Source organism: Leuresthes tenuis, unplaced genomic scaffold (assembly GCF_036924035.1).
Source record: "Leuresthes tenuis unplaced genomic scaffold, fLeuTen1.0.hap1 SCAF_16, whole genome shotgun sequence".
Taxonomy (NCBI): Eukaryota; Metazoa; Chordata; class Actinopteri; order Atheriniformes; family Atherinopsidae; genus Leuresthes; species Leuresthes tenuis.
The window spans coordinates 25,246,892-25,272,929 of NW_027325370.1; the positions used below are offsets into that span (position 1 = coordinate 25,246,892).

Sequence of the window (26,038 nt, forward strand, 5' to 3'; positions counted from 1 at the left end):
TGACTTATCGGCCAGATTTTTGTCTTCACTCAAATACAAGTGAGGTGAATGGATTATATTTGTGCAAGTGACTATGAGTATATTGCCCTGCAGCCTATCTGTGAATGCTAGGGACCATTTAATTGGAGCTAAAAAGCTACAAAAGCAATATTCTCATGTTTGGCAGCAGGTGGGATGTTTCTCATGCTCTCATTAAAGCAACTTAGCTTGCTGACATTTAGCATTTAAACAAGCACTTGTGAAGTGTAGTACAGCCGAATGTGATACAGTGACTTTAAGTTCAGCAACTTTGAGGTCACAAATCAAGCTATTGGATGAGATTGAAAATGGATTTAAAATTATGGAACAATGTGCACAGTTGTGAGATTACAAAAGTTGCAATTTTCTCTGCAAAGTAAGCAGTTGGAGGCACCAAATTTCACAGTAATGCATTCGACAAAAGCTGAGAAATTTAATTTAAAATCACAAATGGTGGTGTTAGGGTATTGGCAGAGTCATCTTTATGGAACCTTTAATATCTGTTTATTTTAAAACAATTTATCTAACTAATGCTGAGTATGAGGTGGGTGACTACAACAACAATCAATCCACAGAGTCACAAAAATGGATTTATTTTTTATCATAACACACCTCTACGGATCTTCTGAGGAAAGCTTTGCACACATAACTAACTAACTTTGTGGCAATATGATACTTCCTGTCTGCTACACGCATACAACTTCATGTATGATGTAATGAGTGTATGACGGGATGTATTAAGCACAGTTATGATGTTTGAAGCCCTGAGGACAGTTTTCTTTTTTCATATAACAGCGTGTTTCCTGAAAAGACAGAGGGCAGTGTAAAGGGAAAGAGAACAAAGATCATGTGACATCTCCTGTTTCTGAATGTGGAGATTCTGTCTTACAAAAAAAATGTTTCCCACCTTTTTGTTTGTCCTTAATACAAAAATAAATGTCTTATTAGTCAGACATTTTCCAATGCCACATTAAGTTGCTTCTGTTGAGGAAGTGGAAAAAAATGGTTCTTTAAAATGTTAGATATGTGAAGTATAACGGTATTTGATTACAGTATAGTACAGACTGATCTTTACAAAGATGGAAGGTAGACTCGACATTCATGAGGAGGTGCCCATAAGAATGAACATGCACTTTTTCCTGCAGTGATGGACCCCAATGACCCCAAAGAGTAAGGTAGGAACCAGTAATGCTCATGTACAGTCACAAGCATCAACTCTGAAAGGACACAAAAACTTATTTCAAGATCTCAAGTCAATTTTGTGGTTATTTTGGAGCAATCCATAAGACAAAATGAGGGCTCCAGGCTGTTGTGTGTTGAGTCTAGCTTCTAGGACTGTTGCTTGGTTAATTGTACATGGGCATTAGCAGGCCACCAGTGTATCCAGGCTGCGGAAGATGAGTGCATGCATGATTGGTAGGTCCGACCAGGGAGCCCAGCAGAGAGGAAAACATGCGGACTTACGCTTTCCGTGTCCTTCAAACATTTCATAGGCTGTGTAAAACATCTGAGTCTGTGTGACCTCTGGAGATGGAGGACGAGGGAGGCGGGAATGGAGGGGGACAGGTAAACTGACAGGTCAGATCTCCAAAACTAAAACAGCAGTTTAGTGTACCGCTCATTTCTGCCAGAGTCACAGTACGTCCATGTATGTACACTGTAGGTTTTTGTCCAGTGAATTCCAAAAAAAACACCCCCCCCACACACACACACAACCAAACATTCTAAGAAGTCATGTACCTGAATTCATGTGGCATTACTTTGACTTCATCATTCTGTATCTGCTAGCTATTCTTCATTATTTTTGTTCGAGTGCCACTGAATTCATAGTTTCATGCACTCAATTACCAGACTTACCTTATATCTATTAAGGAAATAAATGTACTGCAGTGTTCTGGTTACATCTCTAAATCAGAAAATGTTGGGACTGTGCAACAACAACAAAAAAAGCAGTGGTTCTTTCACTTACTTTGACTTTTACGTCCTTGGTGTCAACATGAGCCCACAATATTGAATGTTTTTTTTCTAGTCAGCTTCATTTAATTTTGAATAAAGAACATTCCATCAGGAACCGTCATTTTGAAGCTGAAATTAAAAAAAAAACTGTACGGTTTAAAATGTGCAAAAGGGAAATCTTCTGTTAACCCTGTCTGGTGTCAACTTCTCTGGGCTCAGAGGCATCTGAGATTGGACCATCATACATTGGAAACCTGTACTGTGGGGTCCAACCAGTTCCAGATCTTTTGTGGAAGAAATGGACACCGTTTGCTCCGGACCAAAGACAAAAAAGACAGACCAGCCAGATTGTTATCATCAACAAGTTCAACAGCCAGGCTGTGTGATGGTTGTATCAATAACTATCAATAATAATTAGAATGATACACACTGCCTTCAAGTCTCCCATCTTTTCCCGGGACGCCTGTGCATTTTTCAACAAGACCTCGCAAAACCACATTCTACACGTCACAAAGGCATGGCTGAGGAAGTAGAGGGTGCGGGTAGTGGACAGTTGAATTTTTATGCAAAATATGTGACGAACGATGACCCCACAATGTTGCAAACCCTCGAACGTGTTTGCAGGAAGACCAGAACAACACAAATCTTGAAATGCTTCATCACTTGCCATCATCAATATCTAAATGCCTTTTCAATGTTGTGAGAAAGAAAAGGCGACGTGATAAAGTAAAAGGTAAAAAGCTTTACCGTTCTTTTTTTTTTTTTGGTATGAATTGCAGTTCAGAAATACAAAAATGGATTTAGATTAAAAATTACAAATAGGCTGGTGAGACAAAACATGAAATAACTTGGTTCTTCATGTTCTGCAATGAAATGGTTCAAAGTAAATGAAAGAATCCCTTTTTTTATTTTCTGCACCACAATGTCTCAATATTTTCTGATCTGGGGCTTTGGGTTATTTCATGCCAATCATAAACCCATCACAAACTGAACATGTCGGTAAAATAAGCAGGGAACATTTTTAACAGACAAAAAAGAAAAATCACAATACTCAAATTGCCTGGAACTAAAAGTCAAGACGCACAAACACGCACATATGCTGGCTGTGAGAACTGTGGAGCAACACAGGGAGATATGGAGATGAGTGGAGTCACTCAATGTGAGGCATGCAGGTTAGTAGCAAGAAGCTGTTTTAAACATTTTATCCATTTCAGCTGTTAACAACAAGACATACAGCTTGTGGTTATATCATATCGATCAGCTAACATATTTGTAATTGGGCCCCATTCATAAATGTTCAAATCACTTTGCTCTCTTGTTGTTATTTTAATCGGTTTTCTCTTTTTCACAAGACATTTTCACTGTTCAGACAAAGACATTACACCGTGACATGTACATTGCATCATGTGTAGTTTATACAGAGACATTAAAACAAATGAGTAAAATCTTTACATTTGCGATTAAACAGCAATTGAATCAGTACAAATGAACAAATAAAAAGGCAGTGAGGGTAAACTTAGATTGTATTGTACTTAGATATATATAAAAATATATTCTTATAAAAGCACTAAATGTAAACATACATCATGCGAGGTAACTGCATTCTTATGGCCAATTCATTTGAATAACTAAAAACAAGAGAAATGTTAACATCTCTGATACATACAGGAAATAAAAAAATTCCCACATAATTAATTGAGGGCAAATAAAAAAATACAACTATAGGTGATTATCAGCAGAATTCAGATCAAAACTTTTTTCAGCTTTTGAGATCAAAAACATTTGATGAGGACTGTACCAACAACAAGTTATTTCAAGAAGGAATACTGGAGGCTGCAGAACAAACCACAAAAACAAACAAAGAAAAAGAAAACAACAGGAAGAAGAAAAAAAATGGGGTATTGGGGCTTCCTCCTTTCCCTTCTCTAATGCAGATACACTGAAGTCCTCTGTGAACGCCTGTTGAGTCACGCAGTATTCATTGTGGCATCTGCGTTCCCCCTCATCATTGTGCACTACAGCTCAGGCAGGAGGAGCCCAGGAGCCCAAAGTTAAAGACAAACACCAGAACCCTGCTAGTAAAACGTTTGGCAGCACCAGTGCAAAGATCTACCAGTGATCGAGAAGCAACCGAACCACCACCGATTAATTCAACCCACATGAAAAATAAAAACCTGCAGTAGCTTCAGCAGATTTAGCAGAAAGCTTTAATCATGAATCACAAAACCAAGAGAGTTGATTTGGTCTTTGGTGTGCCCATTAGTGAAATCTAAATCTGCACGCTCGACCTCATGTCGTCTGGAAATTCTTCGAGATTTACAGGTTTAGTTATTACCAAACACACAAGCTGTTGTCTCTATATAAAGTCTAGAAAAAAAAATCAGTCGTCAGAGACATACAAGGCAGCAAGTTAAGAAAATAAAACAGCAAGAGCTTGACTGGCAGCAGAGGAAGATATGGTTTGTATGAGCGATCTGAGAGCAGAGAGCAAAAAGCACTGAGAGTTAGACTTGCAAGCTCAATATGCTGTTAAGCAGAGAGTTTACATGACACCATGAGAGATGCAGTCAAACAGAAGCATGCACCATTCCAAGCTGAAGGAGGGGGAAGGCTCAAGCTGAAAGGCGGGAATCTACAGGAGCCAGAGCTGGGATGGTAGCAGTGAATCATGGGTAGTGGAATGCCGTGCCGAGGATCACAAACCTGGCACGTAGAGGATGGCGTTGCCCTCGTCCATGGCAAACATGTTGGAACCTGTGCAAACATAGACACCTGCATCCTTGGGCTGGACGTTCTGAATTGTCAGGATGCCGTTGAAGTCTATTGCCCGGTTGGGAAGTTTCCCAACACCCTTCCGGGTCCACACCAAGGTATAGGCTGGTGACTGTGAAGGAGTGAGCAGATCACAGGAGGGATGCAATCGGTGGATTTGTGTCAGTAAATAGACTGGAAACAAGAAAAAAAAATCATCAAGTAAAACAACGAGCAGACATCAGTGTTACCTTGCTTTTTGCAGTACAGATGAAGCTGACAGTTGACCCAACTCTGACAGTCTGGGATTTAGGCTCCTCAACTGTGACCTCAATGGGTTTAGATGGGCCACCTGATGAAAAACACGGACAATTACACCACAGTGATGGTTCCAAAAGGGAGTGATAATACTGAAGCGCTTTAAACCAGGAACCACAGGTGATCTATTGAGAAACCTGTGATGTTAAGAGAGAGAGCCACACACACCTTGGACAATAATCTCAGCCCCGCTCCTGTTTGTGCTGCGCTGGTCTCTGCAGGTGCAGATGTAGACACCGGCATCGCTCAGCTGGATGCTGGGAAAGTATAGCTCTGCTCCTGCGCACACACACACAAACACACACACACATAAGAATAGAATAGAATAGAATAGAATAGAAAAACGTTTCATTTATCCCCCAGTGGGGGATGTTCAAAAAGTTGTGAGCATGAAGTTGTTTTCCCTGGGTGTTGTTTTCTCCCCATTATCTGCTAAATCAAAAATAAAAGTTTTACAGAACATGTTTTTCCATACCTTGTTTGCGTCTGTCAGCACTGGCGGAGATGGGCCGCCCATCCTCTCTGGACCAGTGGAAGTAAAGTGGTGGAGCTCCATACACCTGGCAGCGCAGAGTGACGGGGCTGCCCTGTGAAGCCTGGAACCTCTCTGGATAAACTTTCACCACCAGGGAGGCTGCAGCTGTTAATGCAAATGGTCGTGATAGACTGATCAAGCACTGAAAAATACATAAAATACTAATAATAATGACATTGGTGTTAAGTCACTAAGCAGGTTTAATCATTCAGAAATGGTCTTTTCAAACATTTGGACTGACTCTTCATATTTCCACGTAAACGTACCATCATTTGGACGACACTTTTCTCTCTCCTGTGGGTTGCCAACATAACCCGGAGCACAACTAAAGAAGACGAAAACACACAGAAGTGTTATCTTTGTCTAACTTTGAGCTGAAATTGGTTTAAGGTGATGCTGTTTATGCATTTCTTTTTTAATGTGCTATAATTATTCAAACAGCCCTCAAAAAGAGGAACATCTTGAAATGATATCAGTAAGCATTTTGATCCGCATCAGAACAAAGAACTGCCTTACCGCTCACAGTACTGGCCAGTGTAGCCAGGCTGACAAGCAGTACACTGGTAGTCTCCATTTCCGAGGCTCTCACAGGTCGGGGAGAACCTGTTCCATGAGTTACAAACAATGACAGGAAGCTTTAGTGTAGCTTTAATATCAGCTTTACAAACTCAAATGAATGGACTTACAATAAAAGCTGCATCATAATCTTTAAACTGAATTAGGAGCCCACAAATAAATTCTTGATTAAAAAAAAAAAAAGAAAAAAAGCAAGGACAGATTAACTGTCATAGAAGCAGGGAGTGACTCTGAAGTCCAGAAATGAGAAGTCGGGGAGGTTTTCTACAAACAGAAGAGCTGGACACAGAGTTGTCCACAGCTATAAATGGAGGCGGAATGTGAGCTCTTGGTATGTGTGCCAGTACTTACTGGTTGTCTGGGTCAGTGTGAGGGCAAGCGCAGGGCTGGCAATCCTCAGGAGTGCCAACAGCCGGATCGCCGAAGAAGCCAGGGGCACACAGCTCACAGAAATCCCCTTGTGTGTTATGCAGGCAGTTCTGCAATGAAATGCACATTGCCTTCACAAATCTGCACATCTTCTCATTTCATTTTAATGCTAATATCAGTCACGTGCTATTCTCATGCTTCATACCGAGCACTTGCCAGTCTCGGGGTGGCAGTAGTCAGAGTGGCCAAAGCAGTCACAGATCTCACAGTAACCCAGGTATAAACCTCCTCCTGCACGAGTGTATCCAGGTGCACAATCCTAAAGGTAACACAAGGTGATTTAGGTACAGTTACAAATTAGGGCATGCATTTTTTACATCTGCTAAAATTAGGCAATCTACTCTTTTTCCAGAGCCTGCCGCCAGCTGCTCAACAAAATGTTAAATGGACCCATTGTGTTTCTTTAACCCAGAAACTTTAATTCAGTGCCTGTCATCTAACACAGAGCTGAATGCGAGTTGGACCCTTTCCCACTGAAGCCTACATTGCTTCCATTGATCTCAACCATTCAGAAAAATTAAGGTGAAGTCTAATTTCAATGAAGGGATGAACAGTTACCTGGCAGGAGAGTCCCTGATACTGAGGTGGGCAGCGGCACTGCTCCACCTCTCTGGCCTGCATCAAGCCTGTGTTGTGAGTCACAGCGACCTCCATGCTGATGTCGGAGATACTGGAGGAGCGCATCTCAGTGGAGTAAGAAGCTCGAATCAGGATATCGTCCAGATCGGCAAGAACCATGAGCAGGTGCTCTCGGGTGGCAGGCATGCCATCAGGTCGACGCCATCTTTCCTATGAAGCACAAAAATGGCTGAAGCAATTTGCATGTATAACAAAACCATCTCGGGAGTCATGACTTTTCATTTCGCCTCATATACAGATCACATGCTCACTTTAAGTCCACCTATTTACAGTTAGCATCTACGAAGCTCATATAACTATCTCATGATTTTTCACTTTCAGTGTATAATTGTTACACAGGAGGTGTTACTGCTGTACTTTTGCTCATATGCTGTTGTGAACCACTCACCTCTTTAAAGACTATTTCAAACTGGTTGGTCTCTCTGTTGCCCACCAGCCTCCTCGGCCAAGGCTGACTCGTCACCAAGGTGATATCATTACCCTACAGGAACAACACGGGCAGGTGGGGAAGAAATCCACGTAATAGGGACAGAAAACAGTAAATCAGCTTGAGGGCATACTCACGATAATCTGGACGTCAACATCGTCGAGGTACCTTGCTCTTGGATCAGCCACGTAGGAGATGGTGTATTTAAGTTTACCACCATAAGAAACCACCTATCGCGTTGAAATGCACAAAAAAAAAATACGTCAATTAAAATCAGCATCATCCTCTTGCTAAGTTGTACTTCTTTGGGAATGACTTTGGGAAAGTCTCGAAATCAGGGTTGCCAAAATCTTAGTTTCCCAGAAACCCAGAGTTTATTGAGTCTTTAAGCGGTGAAGAAGTTATGACGCAATCTTCACCATCTACCACCTGCTGGCTCTTCATTATGTTATGTGGTTGTAACCATCTGTGGTGTGGCCTTCAGCAGAAAGTGGTACTGTATTTCTGTGATATCTGGACCAAAGCCAAAACAGAGGAGGAATGTATTGCAGGAAATCAAGGACATTCTTTAAGGGAGGACTGGGACAGTTAAGTAAACAGGATGGTAAAGGACAAGACAAAAGGTAGGAAATAAATGGTGCATTATTTTTGCAGGGGTCGTCCAGGACTCAGGTGGGGGCTCTGCCCGGTAACTTCCACAATTACCTTGTCCCCCGTGAACTGTTCTGGGAGTTGCCAGTAGAGCACATCATCCTGCTGTGAGCTGAACCCTCTGTAGACCAGAGCGTACTGAGAGGTGAAAGGGGGAAAGAGAGGCATAAGAGAAAAAGCCACAGGCAGAGCAAAGGACAGAGAGGCAAAGAGGCTAAATCATAAGTAGACAGGAAAACAGTACAAGCAGGCAAACATGGCATAAAGAAGCCATGTTGGCCTGATAAGTATGACATACAGATAAAGTTTTTAACCACATGTTCTCTGCAAAACACTATTCTTTGGAGCTCACATTATGTCTTCTCTGACAAGTAAAACTGCAACTTCTCCTGCCAATAATGTGAAAATGACAGCTTAGGATGTTTCTGAGTCAGAGGCAGCTTTAAACCAAATAACAGTATAATGACAAGCCTCTGTAAGAACCGCTACACTGCACTTCATTACAACAATGGCTCGCAGCTATTTGCTTAACAATACCGCCTTACTTATTGGAGGAATTGTAGTAATTATCCATTCTTCACTACTCACAAACCACTGTGCTATGTTTTACTTCAGAAAATCAGAATTTGAACATGTTGTGCAAACCAAAAGTTCATGGGCCCGTATGAAGAAAAACAAACAACAACAACAACAAAAAATCAGTGGTTAATATATTTTCAAGCCTTGTCGTTTTAAGACAACAGTTTTCCTAGAAGAGAGTGCCAAATGCCAAACCATGACGTTATGCTACCGTCTACCTGGCTGCTGCCACCAGAAGAACCAGCAGTCTTGCTCACTGTGTTCTTGCTCTGTTGATTCAAAGCAGAACCACATCACAAAGAGAAAGTCACCGATATGACCAAAAATTAAAAAGTCTGTTAACTATGCGAGACCTCTTGCAGACTCTGACAGAGTGTACCTGCAGGTGAGCATAGCCTGGGGAGTACGGCTGTGGCCGGGTTGGTCTAACTGAAGAAGAGATACCAGACGGGAGAGAGAGGCTCAGGTTGCGTAAAGACCATTGAGAATGAGAGGAAGTTGGTACCCGGGAGGATCTAGAGGAGGATTTAGAGGAGGGAAAGGAACCAGCTTGCCCACTGGAGAAATTAGACAGGATTGCCCAGACCTCAGCATCCAGTTGTTTGATATCACCCTGAGAAAGCGAGGGACGGAGAGGCAGATACTAGGTAACCATTGCAATGGTCAAGATGGTAGGGTCTGAGAATTTAGTTTCCCCTTTGATGGATAATGCTCAAAGAAGGAGGTCATGCAGTCTGTGCTGCCAGATATGTGAAGAAAAAAAATCTATGCTTTTACATGCAATAAAGTGAAACCGAGAAACTAGACTGCACAGGCAATCACAGTAACCTGGTTATTGTAAATATTAGACGCTGTTACACCAACCAAACATCCCATCAACAGCTTCTTACACTTCAGAAAGTTATAATGTTCCAACCTCTTTATAACTCACATACATGCAACTGCACACAAGGTCTGATTCATTAATATGTTCCTGTTAAGTGCTGCTACATCCAAGAACTGAGATTATCGTTATTATAATCTATGGATGTCCACAAACTCTCTGTAGGTTAGCATACATTCATAGAAACACTGTGCATGTGTCCTTCTCATTAGATGTGCGAGTGTTGCTTTTACTAGAACAATCTATCCTACAGTTTACACCAAAAATATGTCTGACTCTTTAGTATCTTTGGGTGGCTTTCCATTTGATTCCAAATGGAAGCATCCTTCTTTAGCTGCTCCTCTCGCAAGTACAAGTCACTCTATTGATGCGGATGAAGGAAGCTCTTTGATCACTTTCCCTCTCACTGAGCTTGTGGTATTTGCAAGTGTTGTGGCAGTGTTAGTGAGGCAAAGTTAAACTTTATGAAGCTCTGAAATGGACCATTAATGATCAACGCATTTTCATGGCTCTTATGATGTGAAGCAGAAAGCTCATTCTGAGTGGAATATGCACAGCCATGTAAGTGGTCAGTTCTTAGAGAAACTCGTCTGTCAGCTTTAGTTGCGAACTCTTTTAAACATCTCATGCCTCCAATGAAATATTCAGTCAATGATCCCAGCCACATAATGTGACGTGTACCTATAAATACTTGACATGCACACCAATCATTACATGACAAATGCCATATGAAGAATTATTTGAGACAATGCAGACCACACTGATTATATTAAACTAATTAAACTCGTCACCACATCACAACCACTGAGTGACACCATACCTGCTCTGCTCGTCTCAAACGAGCAAAGTTTGAACCTTTCTATAGAGAATGGGAAAACAGAAACAAAACTGAAAGCTATATGAAGTAAATTAACTCTGGGGACATCACATCTACATATATTACTTCAGCCTTTGATTAAAGATTTAAGAGAGATTTAAAAACAACACTTGTGAGAAATAAAGGGAAAGAAAATGCACAAAGACTGAAAAAGTTGATTGCTTTAGTTTGATAGGCAGAGATTTGAAGTAAGAAAAAGCAGCAATAGGGAAAATAGCAGTAAAAAAAGTAAGAAGTATACAAGCTTCTCATGTGCTCCTCAGCCCCCATATAATAGCAATGAGCCTTTCTTGTATTTTCTTTGGGATACTGACCTTATCTCCCTGGTAAAGACCTGGAAGCTGCCAGTAGTGAGGCTCCTGTCCCAGGTAGTCAAAGTTGCTGTAGGACAGCTGAGTGCCTTCAGTGGAAACCTCCACAGTGAAACCAGTAGAAACGCGATTGGTTCGCTGGCGGTTCACCAGAGCAAATCCTTGGAAGTTTCCTCGAGAAAAGACTGAGGACACCTGTATGAGCAAAAGCTTTTATTCAAACACGGGCCATTTTAAGATCTGAATACATAGAATGTCTGTGCCAGAACAGAGATTATCACAAGAGGACAAAAACAAAAGGTGTTATAACAGAAAGGAGCCAGTGGGAAAGTGAAGATTACAACTACCCTTTTAACTTTTTACAAGGGGGAGAAACTTTTCAGGTATTCATGTCTTGATACTACTTGCTGTCTTGTGAGTTACTCAACCAATACAAAAGTCTATCAGTGGGTTGAAAATCCCTCCACAATGACACTGATAATGTCACACAGAAAACTTTACTTCAGCTTTATTCTACTAAAAGCTAGGTGAACTTAGTTTTGTCACACAACCCTTCTGCATTTTGAATCACTTTTGATCAATAAATAATAATGTAGTGCAATACGTTATGGTTCATCTGAGGCTGTATTTACCCAACTCTAAGACCCGGTGAGGATCAGGTGATTTTACTTATGTTCTGAGAAATAAAACCGCAGAAATGAAAGATTATGTTATGTTTTCACAGGATTTTATACATACACTTCAAGACTGAGGAAATTGTATTACTACATTATGTTTTTAACATATTATACACCCAGACGCAGCTCTAAAAGACTAGAAGTTAGATTAATTATTTCCAGCACATCACTGCCTACACAGGGACGTATACCGTAAGAAGACCTTTAGTCAACATAATCTCACTGACTTAGAACCACTCGTAGCAGGTATGATGGAGGCGAATTTAGACTTCCCTGCAGCCAGACCACACATCTTATCTCTGAAATGATCTCTCTTCACTGCTGCATAGCTGCCAGTGTAAACGTTTGTATATTTTGGTTGTTCTTAAATATAATTTTTTTTTTCTTGACTTATGTGCCACTGCATGGTCCTTGTGTCGGGCGTCCAGTTCAGAGGCCTTACCGAGTGTCTGTAGAGTGCAGAGCTGGAGCACTGCTGAGTGATACCCATACAGAAGCAGGACAAGCAGCCATCTTTGTTTTCCAGAGCAAGGTGGAAGGTTTCAGGCTTACATCTGGAGCAATCTGGACCCTCAACATTCATCTGTAATAACGACAAGCAGTCAGTCAACGTCTGGACACCCATAAGATGGAGCTGGTGTAAACAAAAAGAGTTTTTTTTTTTTGTTCATCACCTTGCATTGGCACACACCACCACGGCAGCCTTCACTTCCTCTTTCTTCACAGTTAGAGCAGTCACCTTTAACCAGGCAGCAGAACAGTTGCTTACTGGATGTTGCTGCTTTCTACTCATAAACATTTTGTGAAACTCAATTTGTCTGTAGCATCTTCATTTAGAATGAAGGGTGAGCTTGGATATAGAGCTGTGTCTGTAATTTTCCTTGATCAAAATGCAGAATTTATCATTGACTTACCATTGACTACACTACATCTCACTCCAAGCAGTGGATTGCCAACATATCCAGAGGCGCATCTAAAATGAAAACAGACAGCGAGTTGAAGTAAAAAATTCCTTTCAAGGAGGAAACTAGAAGCTGGGAGTTCTGCAAGAAGTGATCTTATACTTGATACATCTGTTAAATGCTATCCTTTAAGGGAATGTTGTTGACCCAGAGAAAAGGACCTAGAGACAAGGACCATCAAACTACTCCATTATTTCATCTAGCAAATACACACGTCTACCTCGAGCACTAATCTTGTAGTCACATGAACTAAAAATCACAGAATTCCAGCCTTTGAGCTTCATTCTACCAGTATTTCTAGAAGGAAAAAAAGAGAACACAGCTTGTACTTGAGATGGATGAAGCGTTGCATCGGCTAAAACTTTCAACATGTCGCTGATGTTGATTCCATCTCTTATGTGAGTGTTGCACAGCTGAAACCAATTAAACTCTTTTTTTAAAAGGATTAAAAGAAATTAAGAAAAAACATCACCAGAATTTAAAAAAATAATAAGCTTAATGAACACAGAGCTGATATCAGAACCAACAAAGCAGAGTTAAGGACAGATGATATGATGAGCCGAAGATGAAGATAAAGATAAAGATGAAGACGCTAATCAGGTAAAAAAAAACAACACCGATTTTCTGACATAGCAAAGTAATGCACCAACAACTTAAGCAAATGCCACTGCCACCAGAAGAGAGGCCGGTGCAACCCCAGATCTGTGCAGGTTACCCTGAGGGTCAGCTGCAGTCTTGCTTACCTTACCTGAACTCTGGCAGGTCCACAGGTCAACAGCCAACAAAGAAGACTTCCATGCTATGAGCTTGCTTTTGGAAACCTTTTTAAAACTAAAAACTATCTCCGGAAGCAGACAGTATTTTCTAATCAGCTAATTCATCACGACAAGTTAGAGTGATTTTATAGATAATTCACAGACTTAACATGGTCTTATGAAAATGCTCAATGTGTCTACAGTGTATGAAGGGAGCACAAGCTCATAACAACAGTACAACAGAACAGTTAAAACACACATTTCTTCTTAAACTGGTCTACACGTGAACCTCAAATTTGGGGTTTATCAGTTCCAAATATTTCTATGACAGATCATGATCTTGACCAAGACTGTGAAAGTTTTAAAATGTCATGACCCACAGAGGATGATCCCACTTCGCCACATTTGTGGTAGCACGACATTTGTGTCTCACCATTTTCCATTAAAACCCCTGAGCTTTTTGTTATTATCAATCAATGCATTAAAATTACATACCCACATTCCTGAGTTTGATTCTCTTTAGCGCAAGGGCTCTATGAGGATGCACAACCCTTAAACACAGCAGTGCTTTGAGCTAAATGCTAACATGCTCACCACGACAAACCTCATGCTGCTTGGATTTGGTCACCAAAGCAGACTAATGTGCATTTCAATCTGATGACGTTGCAAGATGAAAAGTCAGAGAATTATCCAGACACTAAAACAAATATCCCAATTCAAATGTCTTCAATGTCACAATCAATCCAAGACGTTTCTTCTAAAACCACAAATGTCAACCTTTGATGGTGCTGGAGGAAAAGTGAATTGTTCATGTCAGCAGGCTTCATCCTCAAGGAAGCATGAAATGTATAATAATCCATCCAATTGTTTTCAAAATATATCGATCTGGATAAAGGTAGCGAACCAACACATTGTCATTCATAAAGTCAAATCACTGGAATGGTTACTGACTTTTACCTCCGTAAACAAAACAAAAAAACTTTCACAAGGATCGTTTAACAATGCAGCATAATGGACTACAGAAGCAGGATCGCAGGATCTGTACGTTTTTTTTTTCATCCTTAAACTATACAAGCTAATTCTAATGAAACAATAAAAATTTAAAACTATTAAAAAAAAAAAAAGACTGTTAAAACTGACGTTCCTGGAAAACTTTTCATCTCCACTTCGGACCTTCATTAGTGGCTTAAAAGCGCCCTTTAGATGTACACTGTACATACAGGTAATAGAATAGATCAGTCAGGTAAATTATTCAGTAATAAACACACTATTGGAAGATTTCAAACAAATAAAGGAATTTTGCACCCAAATCACAATGATGTGGAGGTGTAAGGCTTTTCCAGGACACCAGCACATACTCATAAAATATAACCCATAAGATAAGCCGAAGCAGAAAGGATGATGAGAGTGAGCCTGGATTAACAAAGCAATAGGGCTCAAATTTGAGGTAGTCTAGTCCAGACAAGTATGGCATGAAAGGTACTGAATAATGCTAAGCTTCATGACAGGATTCTGTGCAATCATTCTGACAATATTTTGTTAATACAGTTTAAAAGCATCAAAATGCGCATCAGCACAATGTCAAACATCTCAAAGTCCATGTAAAAATAGCAAAAATAAATCCCTTCATTAAGCTCTTTGATGTGGTTGGAGGAACAGAAATACTTATCAGAGCACCAGGATCAGAGGTTGAAACCATTAACAAATGTGGGGGAAAAAGTAAAATACTGAATCACAAAACACAGTTCCTTAGTCATCTGGGATAATTTTGATGGGAATGGCCAGTTTTCCCAAGACAATATGAAGAAAACCCTCCTGATTCTTTCTCTGCTTTGAAGACATGTAATCTCCTTTTAAGAGGCTGAGCAGGTCCAAAGCACCAGAATTGGAGTTGGTTTTCCTTTTAGGCTGTGTCTTTTTTGTTGTTTTCCTGACCCCAGTAGCCTTGGTTTTCAAAGGAGTGGATGTCCTTTTCACTGTTGTTGCCTTGATTTTAGCAGGACTCATCCTTTTTATTGTAGCCTTAACCATCTTGGTGGTAGAGGTGGTAGTTGCAACTGTGTATTTTTTCCTTTTCTCATTGTGGTTGGAGTTTCCCTTGTGAGGCTTTGGCAATTTCGTTGCTTTGCCTCGAACAGGTGCATCTGATCTAAAGGCCTTGTTACGTGCACTGCTCTTGATAAGTGGTGGTGAATCCTTTCCATTTGCCTGGTGAGGCTGTTTATGCAGCTGAGGGGTCACAGCAGGTTTGTGAGACGGTGGGTCCAGCTGGAATTTAATGATTGCTGCCTCTTGTTCAGCTTCTTTAGATTTTGTTTGCCTTGGCTGTGAAACATGTTTAGCCATCACAGAAGACCTCCCACTCTGTGGCCTCTTTGTTCCAGGCTTCACTGTAGTTTGCGATGTAGACTTTGGAGCAGTATTTGGTCGGATTGTTGGCCTTGGTGTCACATGACTTTTGGATGATCCAGTGACTGCTTGAGGCTTTGCAGTATTTTTCACCAACTTACTGTTTGCTGCTGATTTGACTTTTCTATCTCTCTTAGGAACGGAGACAGTGCGTTTGTTTGTGAGGACACCTGGGGCCAGAACGCTTTGTGCAACTGTGGCTCTGCTCTTAGGTTTACCCTGGATGGTCTTTGACCTGATGGCTGGCCTTGATGTGAGAGAACTTTTGGATGATCTAACAACTCCTTGGGGCTTTGTAGTATTTTTCAGTGGCTTAGTAGTGGCTTCTGGTTTGAATTTTCTATATTTCTGAGGAGCAGAGACATGAATATGTTTCTTTGTGAGGAGGCTTGGAGTCGGTATGCTTTGGGGCACCATGGCTCTGCTGGTGTGAGGTGTTTCAGTTGGTACAACTTTGATCAGAGACTGAGATGTTGAATATGATGGGACAGCAAGGACTGTGGTGAGTGGAGGCAGAAGCCTATTTTCTTGGGTCGAACGGGAGATGTGTCTTGTACGTTTCATCTTGTTCATCTCCTGAGCTAGGGCTGTGAAGCCATCAATTAGAATCTCCAGCCGTCCCTCCAGTCTGCTCAGACGAGCCTCCATGTTGGTGTAGCTCCTCTCTAGCTCTGTCACCTTCTTCTCCTTCTCTCCAGCCGAATGGATAGTGATAAGCTCCTTCAGCAGGGAGCTGAGATGACTCTGCTGGTCCTCAATTCTATGAATGTTTACCTTCATATCAAGGGTATTGCTTTCTAGCATGCTAAGGCGCTGGTTAAAAGTGTTTAGGTGAATTCGAAGCAGGTGCTGAAAGCTGGAGTGTCTGGTTTCTGGGCTGGGTGTGAAGCGTGGTGGAAGTCTGGATGCTGATCTGTTGGGGGTGACTGAGACGACATTAACACTGATGGTCTCAATAGATTTTGTAGTGTGATGGTGAGATGAAGTAGAAAGTAAGGCTCTCGTAGGGATGGCAACTGTTCCTTCTGTGGTAACAGGCTTTGGAAAATCAATGTCATTGTCATCATCATCTCCACTGCCATAGGGTCCCATCTCTCTCTGCCAACTGAAATTAAATACTGGCTGGGCTCCACATCCCCCAGGTAGGAAGCCGTCAGTGTGTTCTTCCAGGAAGGGTTCCCCACAACTGTCAGCAGGCGGCATTTCTTCTCTTAATACCAAAACAGTAAAATCAGGTGTGATGCAGGCAGAGACGTCAGGTCACAATTTTACACCCAGGTCACCCAGTCATCTTTGCCCGCCTTGTGGCAAAGATTCGTCAGCCAAACAGGAGTCTGCATAAATGCCACATTTACATTTATGACCCAGAAGATACATTTGGTCTGTGTGCAGACAGAATTCACACCGTACAATGTCACTACCAGCAAAGCACAAAGCTGAAGCAAAAAGCGTCCTCTGACAAGGGCTTTTGGAGGTAAAGGAGAGAATAAAGCATACATTAGATTTAAAGCCAAACTAAAGGTTACCTAAGAACAATTCATTTTACACAAAACTTAAAAACCGACAGATGACATTCTAAAAACCACCAAAGGTCCCTGATCTTTCAACAAAGACACAATATTCTGCCACACCAGAAATAAGCTTACATTTTCCAAATCAATGCATCTAAAAAAAAAAAAATTGATGCACCAACAAATATGGAAAAAAAGGACATAGTACAAAACTGAGGCACATAAGATGTTGAGTTGCACAGATCTGCATCTCCCATCCCTCCTCAACAACACTCAATCACAGCTGTAATGACAAACAAGAGAAATTCCCGTATACCTTTCCTGTTAATGAAACCAGTGGGTGCTAATGCTAGGCCCCGCTAACACTACTGTCTGCCAGCCAGATAACCCCAGACACTGAGCAGAATCAAGACGACTGAGAGGAAGACACAGAGACAAACATATCGGGAGAGCGTAACGTACCTTTCACAGCGCCGGCCACCGAATCCAGGAGGACAGTTGTCGCAAGTTGGCTCACCATCAGAGTCCAGAAAGCAAGTTGAGGAGAATCTGAGCAAAAAGAGTATGAATTACATCTTGAGTATGCTGCTGCTCTGCACAAATGTTACTTAGACTGATGTTACAAAAAAGATAGCATTTAAATAAAATACAAACAATGAATAAAAAGTCATATTCAAAAGAACTGTACTGATTGTTAGATGTGATCCCAGGACATGGACAGGGCCTACAGGCCTGAACACCACCCGTAACAGGGTCTCCATAAAAACCAGGCTGACAGCGCTCACACCTCGACCCAGCAGTGTTATGAAGACATTGCTTTAAGAAACGCACAAATAAAAGAAGAGGTGAGATACATGGAACAACTGAGTACAGTCCTCGTGTTTTCACATGTTGGGATGAGCCAAGAAATCATTAGCACATTCCACTGATGAGATCAAAGCAGGTTCTGCACTGATGATGGATTAAGAAAGGAAGAGTAGCACGGGACCTACCAGACACCTGCCGGTCACCGGGTCACAGCTGCTGACGTGACCATTGCAATCACACTTCTCACAAGTGCCCAGGTAGAGGCCAGAGCTGGTCCGTGTGTAACCTTCCTCACATTCCTGCAACAGCACGGAAAATTACCGCAGGTATGAAACATAATAGGAGAAAGAGGAACATGTCTTTGTTCCATTGCAGCTGAGAGACACTGTAATTATCATCAATGACTTATGGAAAATATTTGAAACTTTGTTTTTTTACACAAGCACAGACACATATGTGATTACCTACTGCTCTTTCTTTTGTCAAACTAACAGATATTAAGTTCTTCTAATTAAAATAACTAAAACCCTGATCAACCAAAAACTATAACCAACTGAAATGTGAAGTTCATTACTCTGATCATCTTGTTACAATGCAATGTTCTACTAGAAACAATGGGCCTTGGCATTCATGTGGATGTTACTTTGACATGTACCACCTCATACCCCAAACAGCAGGACAAATATTGTATTCACAAATGTTATAGTCAATCTTTGATGAAAATATGAACATGAAAACTTGATGCCCCCTTCCAAGTGACTTCCCTAAATTCCCGTCAAGCTCTTGCCTAAAGCATTAGTGAGCAAAGTTAGCTTGGAAATGAAGCTAAGTAATGTGAACAAATAACTTGGTCCCAGCACATCACAAACTCACAGTAAGCAGATACACAAACACACATAGTCTGCTCTTTATTGCCTAAGGGGACTCTCCATTGACAGTACATTCCTTGGGGTTAGATTTGGCTTCAACTTTGTCTCCTGTTGTGCCTCTGTACCTTGAAAAAAGAAGGTGCAACAGTCCTGTCTTGAACGGGCAGTGTGAAAAGAGCGACAGTCTTCATCAAGGGTTAGTTTGTTCAGTTGTTATAGAGAAAGCAAACCATGTACTGATGGGGACTGTAAGATGCACAATGAAGCAATACAAAGTGCATAATAAAGTAAGTAATGCACCCATTTAGATTTTTTGAAAAATCACAAACAGGGTGGCCTTTGGTAGTGCCAGCTTGCCCACTTTGAAGATTTGCTGCTTAATTCTAAACTGCTGTAAATGGACTCAATAAGAAAAACAAGTCATTCTAAGGAGTTACTTCCATGTCTGCTAAATTATTCTGTGGGTAAATAGAGCAGCTGCAATTCTAAAGCTTTTTGTTGAACCAAGACTAAAACAATCTTTAAGTACTCTAATGCCTGAATGTCTACCTGGCAGGACAGTCCTCTATATCCGCGAGGGCAGCTGCATTCTTCCACCTCCAGAGCATGCTCATTACCCGTTGAGTGAGGAACAGCGATGTCCATCTTGATATCTGAAATACTGTCATACACACACAGACACAAACATTTGTGAAAAAGAAATACACTTGTTACATTTGCATTAAGTGTTCAAGTTTTTATTTTCCACAATACCTGCTCTCAACCATGTTGTCTACGTAGGTGGCTCTGATCATGAGGACAGCAACGTCAGCCAGGGCCATCAACAAGTGCTCACGAGTACACGGTTGCCCATCAGCTCGACGCCATGAGGACTAGTAGCATCAGAAGAGCGACAATTTAACATAGTAAGAGTGTCTGATGACTCAGGTTTTAGTGTACAGATACTCCAAACAGCAATGACACGCACCTCTCTGAAGGTCACAGTCACAGTATATGGCGCACGTGGGAGGGGCTTTGTCTGTGAGTAGTGTTCCAGGAAGATGTCATTACCTTGGAGAACCACATCTGGCTGACCGTCAATTACCAGTGAGCGCTGGGACGATTCAAAGAACACTGTGTAGCGAAGCTCGCCGCCATAGGCCGTCACCTGGTTGCAACAACAGAGAATCTCAACAAAACAGAAAAGTGGAAAGGTATTTCCTCTCTATGATACTGTGATAGGAGTCACAAGACATGATGTCGGGCTCGATTGTGAATTCAAATGTTCAAAGTAGACTCGCTGTGTGGATAAGTGTAGTCTTTTCATCTGACAACATGTTGAGGCATGACTGAGTGGGACAGAAACAGCAGATAAATCAAGCTCTACCAACACTCGACTTTTTTTCCCCTCTCCTCACTCCCAGCCTGCTCTTCATGTTGCTTTCTCTCACCTTATCTCCCCTAAAGCTCGCAGGCAGCACCCAGTAGTAGATGTCATTGGGAACACTTGAGAAGGAGCGGAAGACAACTTCAGAAGAGCTCCTCTGAGAGATCCCCTGAGTGATAGTTTTAGTGTTGGCGCTGTTGGAGAGGGAGAAGAGCTGTCCATTCACGCCTCCTCGCACCTGAGAGACACAAACAATATGTCTGACTGAGGTGTGAACTGAGATTCACATGCACTCACACTACAGCACTCTGCTCATTGTATTTCACCATCTAGCACCGGAGAGGATTTGCTGACAAACAGTGAGTTGAACCTTGATGTCTAAATACCCCCCACCCCCGTTGCCATTCATCGCTCAGGATCTCACCTGGTCTCTACTCCAAGTGGAGCTGGTGCACTGTTTGGTGATGCCCATGCAGAAACAGGGCAGACAGCCATCTGAGTTGGCCTCTGATAGGTGGAAGAACCCAGGCTTACACTCGTCACACAGAGAGCCTGCCACGTTGTTCTGCAACGTACACACAGAAACAAACACATGCGCATATGTAATCCATCTGCTTGGAATGCCTTCTGAAATATGACAGCAGCAACATCATCCATACCTTGCAGCTGCACGGGTTGCTGCTGGAGCTGACAGTTCCTCTGTTATCACACTTGGAACTTTCTGCAGAGAGAGGGCAGTGGAAAGAAGATAACATATGGGGAGAGAAGTGCACCTGGGAGTGCTCCAGCCATGCTGCATACCTGAGCCATGACCATATAACAGTCCACTGTAACAAAAACCTGATGGTAATCTTTAAACAGGGTCAGGACCTCCTCATGGTCACACTGCAGAAGCAATCTTCTGTTCATTTACTCATGCCCGTAACCTGCATATGTGAAATAATTGTCAGTGCAGATGCTGAACATGGACTCACCTTTAGGAACACATTTTCCATTTGGCAAGAGGGGGTTACCCTGATAACCAGGAGCACACCTAAATTTAAGCAAAACAAAAGATGTAACTAATCTATTTACAAGAAACATTCACTTTATCACCTTATGATTACAGCCACCATCTTCTCTCTCCCCAAGATACATTTTCGTATCAACATTTAATACTCTATATTAGATTGTTCATTTTCAACAGATGCACACAATTTCTTGGGAACCATATTGCTCACTTTTCACAACGCCTTCCTGTGTAGCCGGGCCTGCAGGCATCACATGTTGGCTGCTGGTCAACGTTCAAAAAGCAGGTGTCAGAAAAACTATAAAGTCCAACAAAAGAGGGAGTTAATGAGTAGCATGTTAGATAAATAAGTCAAATATGTGAATGATTTTTAAGATAAAACACTGAAGGAGGAAACTGGTCATTCATTTTACCAGGAATAGCATGTTTGTTAAATGTGGGTGTATGTATCTGTGGATGTAAATCTTTTAGTCCTGTAGGTGTGATGTGCTATTTGGGCAGGTCCGTGACCTTACCGGCGTGAGGTCTCAGTGTAGGGGCAAGGGCAGGGCTTGCAGTCGTCAGGGCGACCTCGGCTCGGGTCACCAAAGTAGCCAGAGCGGCACCTGTCACACTGAGGGCCCTCTGTGTTGTGCTGGCAGCTCTGTGGTGGGGAGGAGAACACACTCTCATTCTTTCACGCAAACCATCTTTGAATGAAAAGTTTGACCTTTCTTGCTTAGTCTTAGTTTTTCAGTTCTGCGATAAAATCTGTAATAAATCCACATTTACATTCAAATTTTCAACAAAAAAAAGATAAAAAATAAAACAAAACCTATATTTTCCCACAATTAAAAACACATACACTGCATCAGAAATGCTGAAATTGAATGATGTCACGAATTGTTTTTAATTTAGAATGCGACACTGGCAGCACATTCCAACATTTTGAGACATGGGCACATTTATCACTCTGTTGCATAACTTTTTCACAACACTTCTGGTTGAGATATAAGGAGGCAAACTGCTGCAGAAATGGCTGTACAAAGAGAAATGTTTTCCATTCTTATTTTTTGTTTCATAATTTGTCAAATCAATATCGTTACTGAATTGTTCTTTACCAGACAGTGCCCGCTGATTGAATCGCAGGCTATGGCATGTCCATTACAGTCACAACCAGCGCAGGTGCCAAGATAGGGGCCACCGGGGACACGCTCGAAACCAGAGGAACACATCTCACAGGACAGGCCTGAATATCCAGCAGGACATCTGGAAATGAGAGTGCCATCAAGCAAGGGTACAATTCATCCATTTTAATAACAAACTACAATGTCACAAACTGTAAACTCTCCTAATGTTGTAAATGAGAAACAGCTGTGGGAAGAGCGGGGGACAATGGACTGCACATATGGCAAAAATCTTTTTTTTTTTTTTAATTCTCAAAATGTATTTTGCATTCTTCTAAAACCAAAGCAAAACAAAAACATTTCTCTTTCGATTTATTCAGTCCCTACAAGGAAGCTATTAGTTCAACACTATATCAGTACTGTGCAACTGTGTTTCCTTTAAATCTCTAAATATGTCCTCACTGAACACCTGGCCCATCCCAGCGTGTGTTTTGACTGTAGAACGCTGACTGACACCTTGTAAAGATCTCCCATTTCACTAAACTCGAGTATTGATGAGTATGATTATGCTTTTCGCTTACCTGCATTCCTCCACGTCCTTCGCAAGACCCAGAGTGGTGAACTCCCCAGTGCTGGTATCCATGACTATGTCACTGAGTGCCACGCTGACCATGTGATTGTCGTAGACAGTGCGAATGCTGATGCTGTCCAGGTTGGCCAGCGTCATCATCAGCTCCTCCCGGCTCACGGGGCGGCCGTTGGAGTGCTGCCAGTTGTCCTAAAACATTGAGAAGCAGATGTATGGGGACGCCGTCTGTGTAAGCACTTGGAGCAGATTGACTTTCTTTTTTCATAGTTGATAAAATAGCTCTTATATGAGCTCATTTTTACAAGAGCAGCTTCTTTTAACCAGAGCCTTACTTCAGTGAATATGATCTCCTTCTGATTGACCACATTGGGAGGGGTGCCGTTGCCTCTGCGGTACACAAGCCTGCGTCCATTTCCAACTAGTATCACATTCTGCCTCTCCACAGGCTCAGACAGGCCGCGGGCCAGTGTGTACCTCACCTTGAACTTCAGGGATCTTCCATAGGAATCAATCTAAAAAGCAAATGGAATGATTTCCATGTATATGTGTGACACCAAGTAATTTAAAGCAGAGCCTTTGAATTATTTTGGATTTACTTTGTTGCCCAGGAACCGGCGAGGCAATGTCCAGAAGGAGTCAAGATTGAGGAAACGACGAGACAGGTCAACGAGTTGGAACTCCTCCATCTCAGGGTTAATCAGGAGCTGGGTGGAGGATAAAGGAGGCGTGCCTGGCCTGGAGGGGTAGGTGACATTCACTCCTGCAATCAAAAAATATAATATTCACTCCATTTTATTTCTAAACGTCAGGTCCACAAAAACTTTTAAAGTGTGTTTCAGTTGGCTGTGCATTTGCCCTGTTAGTTCAGGCTTTTATTTATTAACAGCTTCAGTGCCTTTGAAGTCATCCTCATCGGTAAAGCGCAGGCTGATCTGTTGGCGGTAGCGTCCGGTGCTCCTGCAGTTTTTGGTGACTCCAGCACAGAAGCAGGACACACAGCGGTCGCTCACGCTGAAGTGGCCATCAGGGCAGTTGCCTACAAGGAACATGAAAAGACTCAGGACAGAATTTCACGTATGATGTCACTAAAAGGCTTGGTGTTCAAACTAAAATCCACGGTGTCAGTACCTGATGTGAGAGTTAACACTCCATCAGGGATCCCAAACACCAGGCCTTTAGCATTAATGGCCTCGCATGTGTATGCCCCCTGGTCCAGCTCTTTTACATCACGGATGGTGAGGGTGCCGTGCCCGTTCTCATTGGTCATGGAAATCCTGGGAATGCAGAAATCGAGCACAACTGAGTGCTTTCATAATAATAATAAACTCACAGGCTATGTTAATAATACCAGTAAGCATAACAGGAACTGTTTTTAACTGATTTTTGAAGTATGTGTTACAGAAAAATCCTTTAAATTCCTTTGTAAAAGTTTAACTATGCGCACAGCAGGGTGCACTCAGTAATTATTTTGCAACCTCAACTACTGAAACTGGAGTGCACCACAAATACCTCCGTAATTAAAATCACAGGTCTAGATACATGGAGTCAGCATTGAAACCGTGATGTAGGACAGATGTGTCAGCACTATATTCAGGAAAATAAATGAATAATCACTGGCAAATCTTCACTCTGCTGCAGGTCAAGTTTGTAAAAAAAGAGCTTTGATTGGTTACAGATGTTTCATGACAGCTTGCGCGAACAGTTACATAAAGAAATGAGTCCCATAAAAAAAAACAAAAAAAAACAAAACAACACTTTTATTTAGCCTGCTGAATAAAAAACACAGAAGTGAAGAGATTGTCATTAAACCCACCTGCTGCTGACAGGAATGTGTCCCCAGTTGAGTCTCCAGGTGATGATGGGTGTTGGAACCCCAATAGCCCTACAGGTGAATGTTACCGTCGACCCCCGCGCTGCTTCGATGGACTCCTCTGGCGGGTTTATCACGGAAGGAGGGGCTATAAAGTGCCAAGAGGACAGTTTTAACCACATGATAAATGCACATGTACAAAAAGGCTGGCATGTGAGTGGAATTTGGCGATCCAGAGAGGCTCATTAATGCCTGACAGTTGGAGGAGGCCCAGTTTCTCTGCAATGGCGTTTTCACAAATGAAAGCTTAAATTAATTTTTTTTTAAAGTGCTGCTTCTGTGAGAGCAGGGAGCTGCATCCAGCTGCTGGTGTGGAACTTACTGCAGCCCCTCTCATCAGAGCTGTCAGCGCAGTCTGGCTCTCCATCACACTGGTAACTTGCCGGGATGCAGGCGTGATCAGTCTGGCATTCATACTGCTCGGGAGCACAACTGTCATCAGGACCCTTGGTAGCTGTAGTGATGAAAAGATGAAGATTTACAGCAACTATTAATAACTTGTAAACAGCTGAAGCATCATAAAAGGCTTTAAGCTTAGAAGTATCGAGCATCTTTGGATTTTTGGAACCGTGCTTTCTCCCCAGTATATCTTTGTGTGTTAAAGTACTTGACTAATGTCTTTAGCATCGTATTTATCTCAAACTCTAATCTTGGACACACACAGTCTCAATCTGTCTGTGTCATGTTTGAGCTTATGCTCACAAAGAAATGGGGACTTACGGCAATCAGTTTCATCAGAGTTATCCTCGCAGTCATTGTCGCCATCACAACGCCAAAGTTTGAGGGCGCAACGACCATTTTTACACTTAAACTCGTTGGGCTCACAGGGAGACGGAGTACCTGTGAAAAGACAAGAGGATGGAAGGAATGATTTACATTTAGTCATTTTTTACTCTTTTACTCTCTTCCACATCAGAAAAAGAGAATGCAAAAATAGCAAGTTACCTGCTCAGTCCAATTCAAGCTGCCATTGAACGAGCAGATAAAATGGACACACATCTGCTTTGTCCGTGCACTCTGTTTAACGAGGGTGACCTGATATTTTAACATATTGAATACATCCCTTTGCACGGTATGCACCTGCAAAAAGTTACTTTTCTGAAAGTACAATTCAAATTAACTAACTTTTTACCTGTGTTAGTTAAATTCTAACTAATG

At 41.9% G+C, this 26,038-nt stretch overlaps 1 protein-coding gene across 10 annotated transcripts in view; it reads right to left on the reverse strand.

Annotated features, from left to right (window-relative positions):
* hspg2 (heparan sulfate proteoglycan 2) overlaps positions 1 to 26,038 on the reverse strand; it is a 100,592-nt gene that overhangs the window by 23,305 nt on the left and 51,249 nt on the right. For 6 of the 10 annotated variants that reach the window (XM_072367349.1, XM_072367345.1, XM_072367348.1 and 3 more), the window contains exons 1-32: positions 23,607 to 23,830; positions 23,343 to 23,522; positions 23,003 to 23,199; positions 22,416 to 22,563; positions 21,831 to 21,958; positions 21,527 to 21,613; positions 21,281 to 21,339; positions 20,966 to 21,027; positions 20,731 to 20,871; positions 20,371 to 20,544; positions 19,908 to 20,087; positions 19,694 to 19,812; positions 19,490 to 19,601; positions 18,257 to 18,370; positions 17,953 to 18,080; positions 17,727 to 17,813; positions 12,542 to 12,600; positions 12,302 to 12,366; positions 12,070 to 12,210; positions 10,954 to 11,145; positions 7,787 to 7,879; positions 7,611 to 7,703; positions 7,142 to 7,372; positions 6,729 to 6,842; positions 6,506 to 6,633; positions 6,095 to 6,181; positions 5,845 to 5,903; positions 5,519 to 5,683; positions 5,212 to 5,322; positions 4,977 to 5,077; positions 4,678 to 4,858; positions 1,483 to 1,542 (exon numbers count right to left, since the gene is read on the reverse strand). In XM_072367349.1, the coding sequence (XP_072223450.1) occupies positions 1,483 to 1,542; positions 4,678 to 4,858; positions 4,977 to 5,077; positions 5,212 to 5,322; positions 5,519 to 5,683; positions 5,845 to 5,903; positions 6,095 to 6,181; positions 6,506 to 6,633; positions 6,729 to 6,842; positions 7,142 to 7,372; positions 7,611 to 7,703; positions 7,787 to 7,879; positions 10,954 to 11,145; positions 12,070 to 12,210; positions 12,302 to 12,366; positions 12,542 to 12,600; positions 17,727 to 17,813; positions 17,953 to 18,080; positions 18,257 to 18,370; positions 19,490 to 19,601; positions 19,694 to 19,812; positions 19,908 to 20,087; positions 20,371 to 20,544; positions 20,731 to 20,871; positions 20,966 to 21,027; positions 21,281 to 21,339; positions 21,527 to 21,613; positions 21,831 to 21,958; positions 22,416 to 22,563; positions 23,003 to 23,199; positions 23,343 to 23,522; positions 23,607 to 23,696 (3,886 nt within the window). In that variant the 5' untranslated portion in view covers positions 23,697 to 23,830. Of the gene's footprint in view, positions 1 to 1,482; positions 1,543 to 4,677; positions 4,859 to 4,976; positions 5,078 to 5,211; positions 5,323 to 5,518; positions 5,684 to 5,844; positions 5,904 to 6,094; positions 6,182 to 6,505; positions 6,634 to 6,728; positions 6,843 to 7,141; positions 7,373 to 7,610; positions 7,704 to 7,786; positions 7,880 to 8,354; positions 8,439 to 9,097; positions 9,149 to 9,258; positions 9,493 to 10,582; positions 10,622 to 10,953; positions 11,146 to 12,069; positions 12,211 to 12,301; positions 12,367 to 12,541; positions 12,601 to 17,726; positions 17,814 to 17,952; positions 18,081 to 18,256; positions 18,371 to 19,489; positions 19,602 to 19,693; positions 19,813 to 19,907; positions 20,088 to 20,370; positions 20,545 to 20,730; positions 20,872 to 20,965; positions 21,028 to 21,280; positions 21,340 to 21,526; positions 21,614 to 21,830; positions 21,959 to 22,415; positions 22,564 to 23,002; positions 23,200 to 23,342; positions 23,523 to 23,606; positions 23,832 to 23,905; positions 24,047 to 24,138; positions 24,285 to 24,823; positions 24,969 to 25,202; positions 25,335 to 25,600; positions 25,721 to 26,038 lie in introns of those variants that run through there. The other 4 variants (XM_072367342.1, XM_072367341.1, XM_072367350.1 and 1 more) reach the window with 3 other exon arrangements.